This window comes from Coptis chinensis, chromosome 6 (assembly GCF_015680905.1).
Source record: "Coptis chinensis isolate HL-2020 chromosome 6, ASM1568090v1, whole genome shotgun sequence".
Classification (NCBI taxonomy): Eukaryota; Viridiplantae; Streptophyta; class Magnoliopsida; order Ranunculales; family Ranunculaceae; genus Coptis; species Coptis chinensis.
Window position 1 is genome coordinate 28057415 of NC_141461.1, and position 14298 is coordinate 28071712.

General features: G+C 36.9%; 2 protein-coding genes across 2 annotated transcripts; both read left to right on the forward strand.

Moving 5' to 3' along the window:
* The first annotated feature begins 2791 nt into the window (after positions 1–2791).
* On the forward strand, positions 2792–3466 carry LOC147492424 (uncharacterized). Its single transcript, XM_086567501.1, has one exon. The coding sequence runs from the start codon at positions 2792–2794 to the stop codon at positions 3464–3466; it is 675 nt and encodes a 224-aa protein (XP_086423627.1).
* A 2425-nt stretch (positions 3467–5891) lies between these two features.
* Positions 5892–6590, forward strand: LOC147492425 (uncharacterized). Its single transcript, XM_086567502.1, has one exon. It carries the CDS (start codon positions 5892–5894, stop codon positions 6588–6590), a length of 699 nt encoding a protein of 232 aa, XP_086423628.1.
* Positions 6591–14298: the final 7708 nt, after the last annotated feature.

The following is a 14298-nucleotide window of genomic DNA, read 5'->3' on the forward strand; positions in this document are numbered from 1 at the left end:
AAGCAAAGTAAGAACAAGGTTTTCTCTAGTTACATATTGTGAAGATCCTATTATCTTAGACTTTTTCTTTTGAATATCCATTTCTTTCATTCTTTAAACCATCACCTAATCCCTGCAACACCTAATAAAGACCTATAGCTCAATTAGGAATAGGTTAGTGTGATAGTAAGTGGCAGATGTGTTTGATCGATTTGAACTTCCTTGTATGTCATTAAGTTTGTGAGGAAAAAGTGTGCCCATTGCACACCGGAGTGAGCCAAAACTTGAGGAAAAAAATTAGAGTGTTTTTTGTCTTGACATATTTGTGAGAACCTACTTAAGGACGCTTATACCAAAGTTTTAGAAACGGACTGTTATTGCATTTCATAGCATAGTTCATTATATATATGTTTATCCGTAGATGATTGATTATTATGCATGTATTGGTTTAGGTTTCAATTGATTATTCTTATTTCATTGCTAGTGAGATGTATAGATATCCGAGAATAAATAAGGAAACAATAATCTTATTTCTTAGTTGTTATAGTATAAATGAAGTTTGTGAGTTTCTTCTCAGAAACTCTCACGAGGTTATAACTTCGTCCACTAAGGAGTTTCTAGTGGTTTAAGGCCTTATTGCATATGGTCAATGCAATCGTATTTCGTGAAAATGAGATTAGTTAAAACTCCATTTTTTATCACTTATTTTAATTTCTCATATTTGCTTGAGGACAAACAAAATGCTATTTGGGGGTGGTTTGATAAGAGCCCAAAACTGTAGTTTTAACTCCTTAATAACATTACATATAGACCAATTATGTTTATAATAAATAAGAGTTAGTAATTGCTTTTTCGTTTACTTTTGTGTATTTCAGGTCTTGGAATCAATTATTTGAAGAAATATGTCACTTTTGTAAGAGAAATGAGCAAATGTTGGTTGCTAAGAAGTTCTATGGTTAAAACCCAAGTTTCAAGGAGAAAAAACCTTTTTAAAGCCCAGTAAAAGCTAAAAAGTCAAAGTCAACGCGGGCAGAAATAGAGTATAAAAGTCAACATACCTTCCGCATACCGTATCTTTGGACTCAGACTTCAGAATTAGACCTATTATATGTCAAAACGACCATCTCAGAAAGCGCTTTCTAATGGTCTAGGCCTTGATCTAATCAAAGAAGTAAAAGTGGATGAAAAGGCTGTTGCAGTAATTTCTAGTAGAGAAACCCTTTTTGGACTTAAATAATTAGGTTTTGGGCTTGATTTAGTGGCCCAAAACATAGCTCCAAAGCCCATGCACAAAATTGTAAACCTAGCCCTCTCCTATATAAAGAGGACTAAGGCAAAACTTTAACTCTCCCCTCTCATATCTCAACCCTTAGTTAATTAATTTATCCCTCTCTCCCATTAGTTATTGAATTTAGTCTAAACCGAGTTTTATGTTTTATTAGCCCAGCCACCATTAATACAATACAAGTCAATTTTCAATACAAGTATTCTTTTAATTATGTCTTCTTCTTCTTCTTATGTATTCCATGATAGTCTAATGAACCATAGCTAAATTTCTATTAGAAGTGTTTGATTGAAGCTTTGATGAAGACTTGATGTGTTAGTATAGAATAGTTGTATTAGAGAGCTTCAATTTTAGAGGGTAGTTTATTCACCATGAGAATGGGTTTCAACTTCCTCTCATTCTAATTATTAGTTGGTTATAGATGCCATGAATAATTAGAGATAAAAAAGATCTAACCTTTATATTAAACCTTGTGTGAAAACATAAATATTAGGATTTGCAACAAACTCCATACTAGCATGTTAGGGATTAATCAAGGTGGATATCAAATCTCCCTAATTCTTTCTCATATTCAATCTTATTATTCAATTGTCATAGTTTAAATTAGAATATCCTAAATCATAGTTTTCACCATATTAGTTATAGTGACAATAATTACTCTCATCATATTGGTTAATTGTTAAATTAGTGAAATTGTTACGTTCTAAGCAATTAGGAGTGGAACGAATCTTTACTCAAGTTATTGCATGATAATCGAGAGTAGAACTTTGATCTAAACGTAGAATAATTTAGTTTTCTTATTCCTAGCAAAATCACTATTCGTTAGGATAAAAAAGTTGCTATTTTAAGAATATCAAGAATCAGTGGAAGGAAGTGGAACTTGAAGAAATCAGCAAGGCTACTGTGAGTTGGGTTGATAGAGTTGAAAAAGAGGGTCTAGAAGCAGAGATGCATAACGAGATCACAATGGAGCCGGATGGTACCTTCTGTATAGCACTTTCGTGTGCTGAAGTAATTCCTGGACCTCAAGTGGGAGTCATGCATGCAAGAAGCCAGTTTCATTGCAGCAAGATTGGAGACAAGTCACGGTCTAAAAAAGAGCCTACCTCCCAAAGGTAAGAATGAGAAAAGAGTGTCAAGTGGTGGTCAACCAGTGACAAGGTCTAAACATAAGCTTCCTGAAAAATCCGATTCTAAATGAGAGGGAACTAGAAAGAATAAAGTTGTAGACAGATTAAAACAAATGTGTAGCTCTTTTGAACCCGATCTCCTTTGTGTTGCTGAACCCAAAGTCAGACTTAGTGCTCGCATTGTTAGTAGTTATGGGAATTTCCTAGATTACAATTTTTTACACAATGATGAACCAGACAGAAAAGGGGCAATTTTTGGGTATTTTGGCAAAGTGGTTTAGATGCCTCTCTGGTTTCTAAATCTCATCAGCAAGTGTCCATCTTGGTGCAAGGCAGTTTAGTTACCTTTGTACATGCAAACTATTTAACAATCGAGGAAGGGGAGTTGTGGATAGAGATGAGCAATTTATATCTTGATGAACCTTGTCTTGTAATAGGTGATTTAAATGTCGTTTTAAAAAACGATGAAAAGAAAGGGATTAGATCTCCATATAAAGTTGCAGTGAATGAGTTCTTTTTAGCCATTAACATGTGCGATCTTCAAGAGAGTAGTTTTAAGGGTTTGAAGTTCTCTTGGTGTAATAACCAAAAAGGAAGGAATCGAGTTCTCTCCAAGATTGATAGGGCTCTGTTTAACCAAGCTTGGAGTGAGAGGTTCAATGGGTGGAGTTACAAAGTTAAACACATATTGTTTTCTGATCATGCTCCCCTATTGGGTAGACACTACCATATCCCAAGACCACAGAATGTACCTTTCAGATTCAATAAAGTATGGCTTTCCCATGATACCTTTCAAAGCTTGGTTACTGAAAGTTGGAGGGAGGTGTTACTGGGTACTCTGATTCTCAAGTTTACTCAGAAGTTGAAAAGATTAAAGGGTGCGATCAAAAGATGGAATGCCAATGTTTTTGGGTATCTGGATAACATAATAAGAAAGCTTCAGGAAGAATTCGATGCTTTACAGACAAGAGGTGATGAAGACTTAGAAGATCAAGCACTATTCGAGTTAGTTGAAACAAAGGAATTGCAGTTGCAAAATGCTCTTTCTAATTGGGCATCTTTATGGAGATAGAAAAGTAGAGTTAAAGATATTAAAGAAGACAGCATGAACACAGCTTATTTCCACATGATGTGCAAGATCAAGCAAGAAAAACATAGGATAGTGGAGATGCAAACAAAAGAGAATGTACAACTCACTTCACAAGGGGAGATAAAGGACTATATGGTCAAATATTATAAAGAAAATTTTTCCTTGAGAAGTACACATGTCAACGACCAGCTCCTGAACTTAGTTTTAAAAGTGATTACTGAAGAAGATAACTTTATGCTCTGTGCAATCCTTCTAGAGGTAGAGATCTAGAAATTAGTTTTTTCTATGAAGTCAGAGAGCTCGCCAAGACCAGATGGGTTTCAAGGATGTTTTTATCACGCATGCTAGAACATAATCAAAGATGACCTATGCAGTGCTGTGACTTCTTTCTTTAGAGAAGCCTACATTCCTATGGGGGTAAATAATAACTTTCTTGCTCTTAATCCTAAGGACAGAAATGCTAAGAAAGCTTCCTAGTATAGACCTATCTATATGAGTAATTTCTTTATGAAGATCTTGTCAAAAATATGCATACTAGGTTGAAGATGATCATTTCAAAGTTAGTTTCCATTGAACAAGCAGGGTTCATTCATGGTATATCAGTTCATGCTAACATTTGTATGGCATCTGAAATGATTAATGCAATGAAACAAAAGAAAAATGGTGGGAATTTTTACACCATTGGTCTCAAGATTGATATATCTCAGGCATATGACACACTCAGTTGGGAATTTTTACTTGAAGTTCTCAAACGGCTACGGTTTGGGCAGAGATGGATTTATTGGGTGTACACAATTCTTGGGTTGGCAAAATTATCTGTCCTCATCAATGGGGGTCCTTGTGGTTACATGGGAGTTGGAAGGGGGTTGCGACAGGGAGACCTTCTCTCCTTGTTACTATTTGCCTTTGGTCAAGATGTTCTAAGTAAGGGACTTAACTATCTGAGGGATAATGGGCTCATCAAACCCCTTTGCACTGCTAAGGGTTATCCTAGCCCTTCGCACCTGCTGTTCGCAGATGCCATTTTTATCTTCATGAATGGCAACCTAAGGGAGGTAAAAAATCTTACAGGGCTGCTCGAAGAATATCAAAATGAAGCTGGTCAGGACATTAATAGAAATAAAAGCAAGCTTTTTTAGGTGGATTGACTGAGGTCAGGAGGGAGAGAATAAAAGAGGTTCTAAATGTACAAGATGGTGTGATGCCTGAGAAATACCTCGGTGTGCCATTAAGTCAAGATCAAGATTAAGAATAGAAATACCTCTTTTTATCTGCAATTCTCTTGAGTTTGGTCGACAAGATCATTAATAGGATTACCAGCTGCCAAGGGAAACTCCTTTCTCTTCAAGGAAGGGCAACTCTTATCCAATTAGTGCTTGGGAGCATCCCAGTTTACAATATGAGTGTGTATAAATGGCCCTCGAACATTATAAAAAAGGCAGAAACTCTTATGAGCGAGGAACTTCTTATGGATAGGTAACCCTTGTGTTTCTAAGAAGACCACAGTGGTATGGGATAAATGTTGTAAGCCAATTGATGAGGGGGGTCTTGGATTCAGAAGACTGAAGGAGATGAATTTAACCCTTCTCATGAAGCTTGCGTGGCATGTCCTTATTGCGGAGGATCACTTTGCAAACTATATGAGAAACAAGTACTTTACAAGGGATGGTGGCATGATTACCTATTATGTCAAGTCTTCTATTTGGACCGGCATTAAGCGGGCACTGGAGGAACTGAAATCTAGAACTCAGTGGGTAATTGGAAATGGGTCCAAGATCGATATCTGGAGGGATAACTGGTTGGGAAATTTCTCAATCAAGCAAGTGTTAAACCTCACTGACTCTGAACTCAAAGGCTACAGAGCAAGAGTTAACACTCTCATCCATAATCAATTGGGCCCTTCCTATTCAACTTCAAAGAATCTGGCGAAAGCAATGCGAGGATATCTTTCGTAACCTACAAGGTCTAGACACTAATGAACAAGATAACATGGTTTGGACACCAAACCATTGTGGGAAAGTTCTTGGTGTACTAGGCTTTCTAGGAAATCGGGGAGAAAAAAGACCAAAACCTTGTTGGGTGTCGATGGTGTGGAGATCATATGTTCTTATCAAAACGGCAGCTATAAGCGTGGAAGTTGTGTAATAACCGTCTTTGCCACCGATGAAAGCTTAATGAACAAAGGGTTGAAGTTAGTTTCAAGGTGCTACATGTGTGGGGAAGAAGTAGAAACACTAAAGCATCTGTTTTGGGGTTGCTCCTTTACTAGAATAGTGTGGAATTGGATTTACGAGCAGGTTTAGGTTTAGAAATAACTTTCAATCCCCTGAATGAAGCAAAGCGGTTAAAACCGAGGGTAGAAACATCATGATAAAAAGGCTATGGGCAACAACAACACGATTGGGGTATGGTAACTATATGGAAGCAACGGAATAAAGCATTCTTTGAAGACAAGAAACTGAGCTTTATCCATTATACTAAGGAGATTACAAGACTGGTTAGACAGGTACATCTCCTAGATTCAGGCAGCATGTACAAGAGCACCATAGATGTAAGAACTCTACTAAATTGGAATCTAGAAGCAAGACTACATAGAGCTCCAAGAATTCGAAAGTGTTGGTGGAATCTACCTATTTCGGATATGGTTGAAATCAATTGTGACGGCTCGTTGAAAGGTAATCCAGGAGTGGAAGGACTAGGTGCAACATGTAGGAACCACACAGGAGATTTCTTACTAGTCATATGGAGGAAAATAGGCGTCAACACAAACTACTTGGCAGAGTGTCTTGCGATAGTGGAAAGTGCAGAAGTGGCGGTACAAAGGAATTGGAAAAAAGTATGGTTTGAGTGGGATTCAGCCACAACCATTGTTGCTTTCGGTCCTGGCAACATGCCTTGGAGTCTCAAGAACAAGTGGCATAAGTGCAAGAATTTCTTTTCTCAATGCATCCTCTCATCCATCCTCCATTCATTGAGAGGATGCATTGATATGATCACGGAAGACTTATTTTTGCATGAAGGCAAGCCCCCATGGATCTATAAATGGGAGGTTGCTCATATCACTTATTTAGATTTGATTGAATTCACAAAGGTTTTACGCATATGATTGGTGGGACTTTAGGAGGCCTACCTAGTAGGGTTGTTGAAGTTTTACAATGATGCAATCATTTTGGTGAAGAAACACTTATTCTTTTTTTCTTTTTTCACTTTTTTTGTATCTTTCTTTCTTCTTTCTTAATATAATTTACTGCTCACCTTTAGCAAATATAAATATAAATAATTTACTGCTCACCTTTAGCAAATATATATATATATATATATATATAAATATAATTTTAAAAATTATATATATATATATTTCAAATGAATTTTAAAAAAATTGCATGAGATCTTTTGGCTGGAGCTTGGTAAAAATGGTGTGTCTCCATGGCTTTGTTGTTCCGTTGCAAACAACCTCCACCAAATAGGGGCAACTGTAGACACCCCATTTTTGCACCCCAGGCATAATTCATTAACGATTTTGCCCTGAATTAAATTTGATCATATAAGGTGATTTGCATTCTAGAGTCTTCATTTATATATCAAACTTCTTTCTTTTTAGACTCTCCTCATCATGTCTAGCTATGGATGATGTTTCGTTGCTTTCTGAGTTTTGAGCTGAAAATGACCAAAATGCCCATGTAACCCTTTGGAGCCCAAATTTCGAATTTTTCACTCTTTTTTTGGATAAGATTATTTCATATTTGAATTCCACTTGAAAAATCCTTCAGAATGAGTACAAGCTTGCCTAGGTTCCTTTTGGATTTCAAAAACCCTAATCTTGCCTATCTATTTTGCTTGGATTGTCGCTACTGCTCAGTTACAATATATTTTTTTGGAGTAAGATTTTGACCCAAGGGTATTTTTAAGAGTTCATGGGCCTTCCTAATGGATTAGTGATCAATTTTTGTGAAGAAGAGTTTGCCTAATTTTGACCCGGTCAAAGAGAATTTGCAGTGTTAAGAGAATGGTCAAAATGGGCCTTTTTGGTTGGATTTGGATGTGTGCTCATGGGCTATGGATCCAGCTCGTGTTGGACCTGTTCATTAGTGTTTCTAGACTATTCTCAATCCTCTAAAACCCTAGATAACTTTTTTTTTTTTTTGTTTGATTTGATTTGATCCTTAAAATCAAGCATATTCTAGAGAATATACCATTTTGGAGCCATGTTTGGAAACTCAAGATTGTGAGAATATTGAGGAAGTCTAGGGTTTGTTTTTTTCCCTAATCCATCTACGAAACCTTGAAATCAAGGGCCAAGATCACACCTCTTTTTCCACCTCTTGAATCAAGGGCCAGATTTAGGAGGTGCATCCAGAAAGATATCAAGCCATTGGATCAAACTCATTACCATATTGGATTCCACTCCCAAACACTATAAATAGGGGTCGCATTCACCCATAAAAAACATCTGGAGCTAGTTATTCAGAGCTAATAATTTTGAACTAGTTATTCAAAGCTAAAGATCTGGAGCTAGTTATTCGGAGCTAAAAATCTGGTACTAGTTATTTAGAACTAAAGATCTTCAGCTATTTATTCAGAGCTAATAACATGGTAGTCATCTTTTCTTTAGTGTTCTTCATCTTTTCTTTCTAGTTTTTCATTTTTAGCCATCTTTTTTCCTAGTTCAATCCTGAGTAGAAGCTCTATTTCATCAAAATTTGTTTATTCTCCCTAATCACCTGTTTCAATCATCAAAGTTGTCAATTCAAGATCAAGTTCATCATCATCATTCATCAACAATCAATCAATCAATCTACAATCAAGTATGAGGCAACATTCCAAACAAGATGGCATCTTTCTTTTTCTCTTTTATTTTAATTAGTATTGCATATTAGGATTATTTTTTTAGTTTTAATCTAACATATAGTTATTAGCTTTTAAATAATTTAGGAAAGATCATCCAACATGGTAATAAAATTTCAAGATTTCTTCATTCACCTATCTCAAAACATTACACCTCAATAGAAGTAATGCCATTTTTACCAGGCGAGTGTGGGTGCCTTACACCTTCCCACATCGTACCTTGACTCCTGAGCCCAATAATCATCTTGTTCGAGGGACTAGTCCTTCACATAGGTTTTACTCAACTTTTCCTTAATAAAGTTAGTGACAACTCTAAAATCAATTACATAGACTTAGGTACACTTTTTTGTGAGTACAACCATTTTCAGGTTACGGAGAATTTCAGGCTACTTCTATATAAGTTGCATCTTAGCACCTAAATGAGCCTTAATCATACTTATTATAAAGACCAGAAGCTGCTATGAAAAAGTGTATAAAAAGTCAAAGTCAAAGTCAAAGGTCAAAGCCCTCAACTTAGAAGACCAGAGATGGAGGCCCTTGTCTAAAAATATGGCATTCTCAAAAACCTACCTTGGTCAAGAAGAAATAAAAAAGCAAAAGAAAAAACAAAAGCAAAAGTGAAGTGTGAAGTGTCTCAAAAGTGATGGAGGAGGGCAAATTAGTAAAAAGCAAAAGTAGGGGTATATAATCTAAAAGTTAGGGAGAGAGAAGGCATCCATTGTTTTAGGGTCCAAACTATTTGGCTTGTAGGAATTAGTCTTGTTTTTTAATTCAAGTCTTTTACTTTTATTGTTCTTCATTTCATTTTATTTAAATCTTGTTATTTTGTTTTGTTTGATTTAGTTTTTTTTTTTTTTTTTTTTGTTAGGGTTTCAAGCTTGTTAATGGTGGTGGGGGAGAATGGAAATCGTGACTGTTAGTTTGAAGGAGAAGGACACACGTGCGTGGCACTTGCGCACGAGATTGGGCCTAAGCCCAATTTGATTTTTCATTTTTTGTCGATTTTTTGCGCAACTTCAAACTAAAATTGCCGCTTCGTTACCGGTCCGATTTTTGTGAATGAGCTATGGAAATGATCAGGAGAGAATTTCCAATCCAATGATCTATAAAACACTCTATTTTGACCATATATGACATATAAGAAGATGGAAAATACCTCGAAGTGCGTGTATGACGTAAGTTATGCGAACAAATGAACTCTACATTAATAGATCATGTCAACCCGAGTCAGAATATGATTAAACGGTCTAAGCAACACAAATGTCAAGTTGAACGATCTAGTACGGAAAACGAACACCCCCCTAAACAAATTTTTTGCAACGAAGTTTAGAAAATTTGTTTTGAAAGCGGGTCTTTTAAAGTCAGATTTCCGAGACTTCTTAAATTACTATTTTTATGATTTTAACAAATTTTATTTTTTATGAATAAGATTTAATATAAGAAAAAAAACAAGAAAGCAATAAAAACATAACTCACACCATAGAGGAATATGACTCAAAATCCGAAAAAACATGCAAGAGTGGAAAACGTGAATTATGTTTAACGTGGACTTAGGATTTGGTACTTACAGCCACACACTCCATATGGAGGGCCCGGTTACCTGAATGGTGAACTTACCAATATATGGAATTGTAAAGAAGTACACCAATAACAAAATGAGCCGTTTATAGTCAGATACTCGAGACTTTAACAAATAACTGATATATATATATATACCTCTGCAGTTTTCCATATATCAACAACCTAAAGAGTTTTGGGTCTTCCCATAAATAAATAACATGGAATGCACCCCTAAACAGAATCAAACACCAAGATTTCCTACGACGCAACTTAGTGAAATGGAAACAAAGTTTGATAGATCTAGAACGTAACCGTGCATGCACCTTCTTTTTCATCTTTGAACGAGAGGGTGTCCAAGTGAATGATCATGAGAAAATGGATGTTTGTGGAAGATATGGTGGATATGGATGAATTTTAGACGTAAGGAATGGAAGAAATGAGAATGTGGGTTTGGCACAAAACTCATTCATGGTGTAGGTGGGAACTGTCTCCATTCTAAAAATGAAGGTGTCAAGTGCCTTTCCCTTGGGAATTATTTCTGTATTAAGAGGATTTAGAAAATCATTAAATACAGAAGAAACAAAAGGGTCAAACGCAAACTCCAGGTTCCTTTGAAAAGTTGAAAGGTGGGGAATATTGGTGATGGAAGATGAATAAGTGTCAGCTAGAGCTCTCAGGTCTAGATCATTAGAATCCTTGAGATATGCTAGACATTCCTCAATAGGTGGGGCAAAAGAATAACTGGGATACAGGGTGAAAAATTCATCTTCCGTCATAGCGTCAAGGGATAAATGGATGTTGGTAGGGTGGGACTCGCGAGGTGGCAGGGAAGAGTTGCAAAAGAGTTGAAGAAAATCTTCCTCAATTTCCCCTACGTCCAAGGAGTCCTTGTCAAAGTTGGAACTTCCAAAGGAAAAGAATTTGTGCCTCTGGTCATCCGGAAACATGGTTTTGAAATAATCATGAGCTAAGCTCTCGATCATGCTAACATCTCCATCGATATTCGTATCCGGAAACTGTTTGATTGTTTTAAAAACATTGACCTCAACGCAAAGATGGCCAAAGGACAAGGACATCGAACCATCGCTGGCGGTTTATAAAGCCAAGTTGGCGGTTGCCAAGAAAGGGCGCCCTAAAATAATCGGAACAGATCGTTAGTGACTTCTGTATTGAGGATAACAAAATCCGCAGGATAGTAGAAATCCTGAACCTTAACCAGCACGTTTTCCACTACACCTTTAGGACACTTGATAGACCTATCAGCTAATTGCAACGTCATTATTGTAGGTTGCATTTCCTGTAGACCTATTTGTTTATTAAATAATAAGGGAGTAAGTTAACACTCGCCCCAAGGTCTAATAAAGCAGTGGTCGTGTGAGTATCCCCTAAGGTGCATTGTACAGTAGGATAACCAGGGTCCTTGTACTTAACGATTCCATTATGTTCCGTTAAAGTTGGAAACTGTTCAGTTAAAAAGGCGTCAGTAGGAATCTTTGTCTTACGCCTAGTAGTGCACAACTCTTTAAGAAACTTAGCATGGTGAGATAACTTTTCAATCGCTTCAAGAAAAGGTAAGTTTATCGTTAGATTTTTAAAAACTTCCCTAATCTCGTCAAAATTTGTATCCTTATTTAACATAGCTAATTTATGAGGAAACGGTGGTTTCCCTCTATATTTATCATATGGATCAACAGGATGGTTAACCTTGCTTTTTTTTTTCTTAGACTGTGGTTTAGCTGGTACTTCTACAGGGGTAGGATCTTCAGTTATCATTTCGGTATCTAGTTCGATATCCGGTGTAGGAATTACTAGTGGGGCAACTATAGACATAGTTACTTTGTTATCAACCACTCTTCCAGAACGGAGAGTGGTGATGGAATTTATCTCACCTACGTTTGCATTTTCGTTACTAGTATTACCGTTTACCTCAAAGACTGTGTTTGGTGTTTTAGGATTAGGTACCGCTTGTCTTGGAAACACACCTTTGGGTTGTACTTTCTCTTGAGCTAACTGCTGTAAGGAAAATTGGATAGCTTGTAAAATCTGTTGTTGAGATTGCATAAAGGTATCGAAACGATCCGGTTGTGGAGTAGTATTTGCTACTGGTTGTGTGACAGGAACTATGTCACGTTGATTATTAATGGGTGGATTTTGATAGTTATTATTTACCGGAACGATACCTCTATTAGTATTATAATTATAATTATAATTATAATAATTACCCTAACCTTGTCCTTGTCATGGTTGAGCTTGGTTGTTATAATTATAATTACCTTGACCTTGTCCTTGCCTTGGTGGACCTTGGTTATAATTGTTTGTTGGCCTAACATTTGGGTTAAACAACCTTGGAGGTTGTTGATTATTTTGCCAACCGAAGTTGGGGTTTTGTCGCCAAGCTGCGTTAGGTTCGCTATTAATGGAACAAACATTATCTTGTTGTGATTGTTGTTGTTCATAGGTGAGAGGACAATAGGAGTCTAGATGCTCAGGACTCAAACAGAAATTACATGGATTGGAGTTGACATTCATGACGGGGATAAGCGTTTGTCGAACAGAAATAGCCTCTACCTTTTTAGTGAGAGATTCAATTAAATTTTTAAGTTCAGGATCGTGTTTCATCTTAAACATGCCGGCGGCCTTTACTGTTGTAGAAGAACTAGCGTTGCGGGAGATATCATCACTACCCCCCCAGTTATTATTTCGCTTAGTTTGATCTTCTAAAAATTTATAAGCATCTGAGGCTCCCTTACTTAGGAAACTACCCCCATTCATTATGTCAAGGACTTCTTTATGGTGGTGTAGAAGTCCTTTGAAAAAGGCACGAACTAACGTGTCTTTCGCTAGGTTATGGTGTGGACACTCTATAAGAAGATTGGTGAAACAATTCCAAGCCTCTAAAAATGATTCATGAGGATTCTGTCGAAAGAAATAAATCTTGGAAAGCATTTCATCGGTCTTCAGTGGTGGGTAAAAGTGTTCCATAAATAGTTATTTTTCAGTGGTCTTTTCTTATTTCTAGGCCATTTACCTGAGCTTGCTTGGCTTGAAAAGTGGATTTCTTGCTTAGGTATTCTTATTCTCTAATCCTTGCTTAGGTATTTCTATTATGTCTTCAGTCTTTGAAAAGTGGATTTCTTGCTTAGGTATTGTTTAGGCAGTGGTGAGATTTGCGGCTAGGCTACTTTCAATACCAGCCACTGAATAACGTAAGACAGAAATCCATCTACCCTTGCCATCCTTCATTTTCTTGATAACACTTGAAAGAATCCCAAAGGAAAAGATCAACAGAAAAAAAAAATATAAGATTAGGAAAATCTTGTTTGTGGTAAATAAAGAGCTTCGCCCAGATATTGAACTCACTAAAAAGAGATTGACAGAAACAAACAACTTACTTCAACACTGAACGCTAGTGCTATCAATGGGGGAGAACTTGAGAAGCGGGAGGGATTCGACTCAACGCGAAACACTTCCTTACCAAAATGAAAGAGACACTTACTTAGATCAGAAAGGAGTGAGAGTTGGAGCTAGGCAGAGGAGAGTTAGGAACTATAGTTGCGTCAGTGAAGAGTGAGGAGCTATGGCTTATAGGGAACGGGTAGTGACATTATGCGGAAAGATTTGGCTTACCTATGATTCTCCTTCCAGTTATGATGAAATCTAGGGCATTGCCATTTTCAGAGGAAAAGACTTCACCTGCCTTCCCCTACGATTTATAACTTGTAGTTGACTTTCGTGAAAATGTTCTAACAAGGATAATAGAGCTAAAGCCGAGGTCTTGTCGAGCCCGAGTGATGAACTAGAGTTGGAGCTATGGATAGTGACTGCTATCTTTCTATATGCATTCCTTGTAGGGTAGCTACTACCGCGTTGTGTAAATAGAACCTCCTCGCCGCTAGTTCTGGCATTTGCTAGTGCTAAGTAGTGATTTCCTGCATCGGTTAGTTCCTGCTGCTAAGGTTAGCTAAGTCAAGTAGTTACTAGAGCTAAGTCTCCCTTCTAATCTGATTTCTCCATTAATCAAACCGGGTCGACTATATATATAGGCTAATTTGCTGCCTTTTAGTCTGATTATGTGTTCTTTCTTTCTTGTCTTTTCCGGGTCTAATTTTCTGAGAGTTAATAGTCACGAGCTAGAGCTTCCAAGGGGAGTGACAGTCGACTCATACGCATCGTGTAGGTCTTCATTAATCCATTCAGGCCACTTCTCGAGTTGAGAGAGACTCAGATTGATCAAACTCAGATCTTTATCTGAAAATGTTTTGGTTTACTTTGTTCTAGTTGTATCATTTTTTTCATGTTAATAAAAAAAAATCATTTTATTTGGCAAGAGAAGCTTTGTCGCAATGCTTACCATTCAATACAAATTCTCGTAGTGCCAGTATTCAGCAGTTTACTGCTTGCTTCCAGCA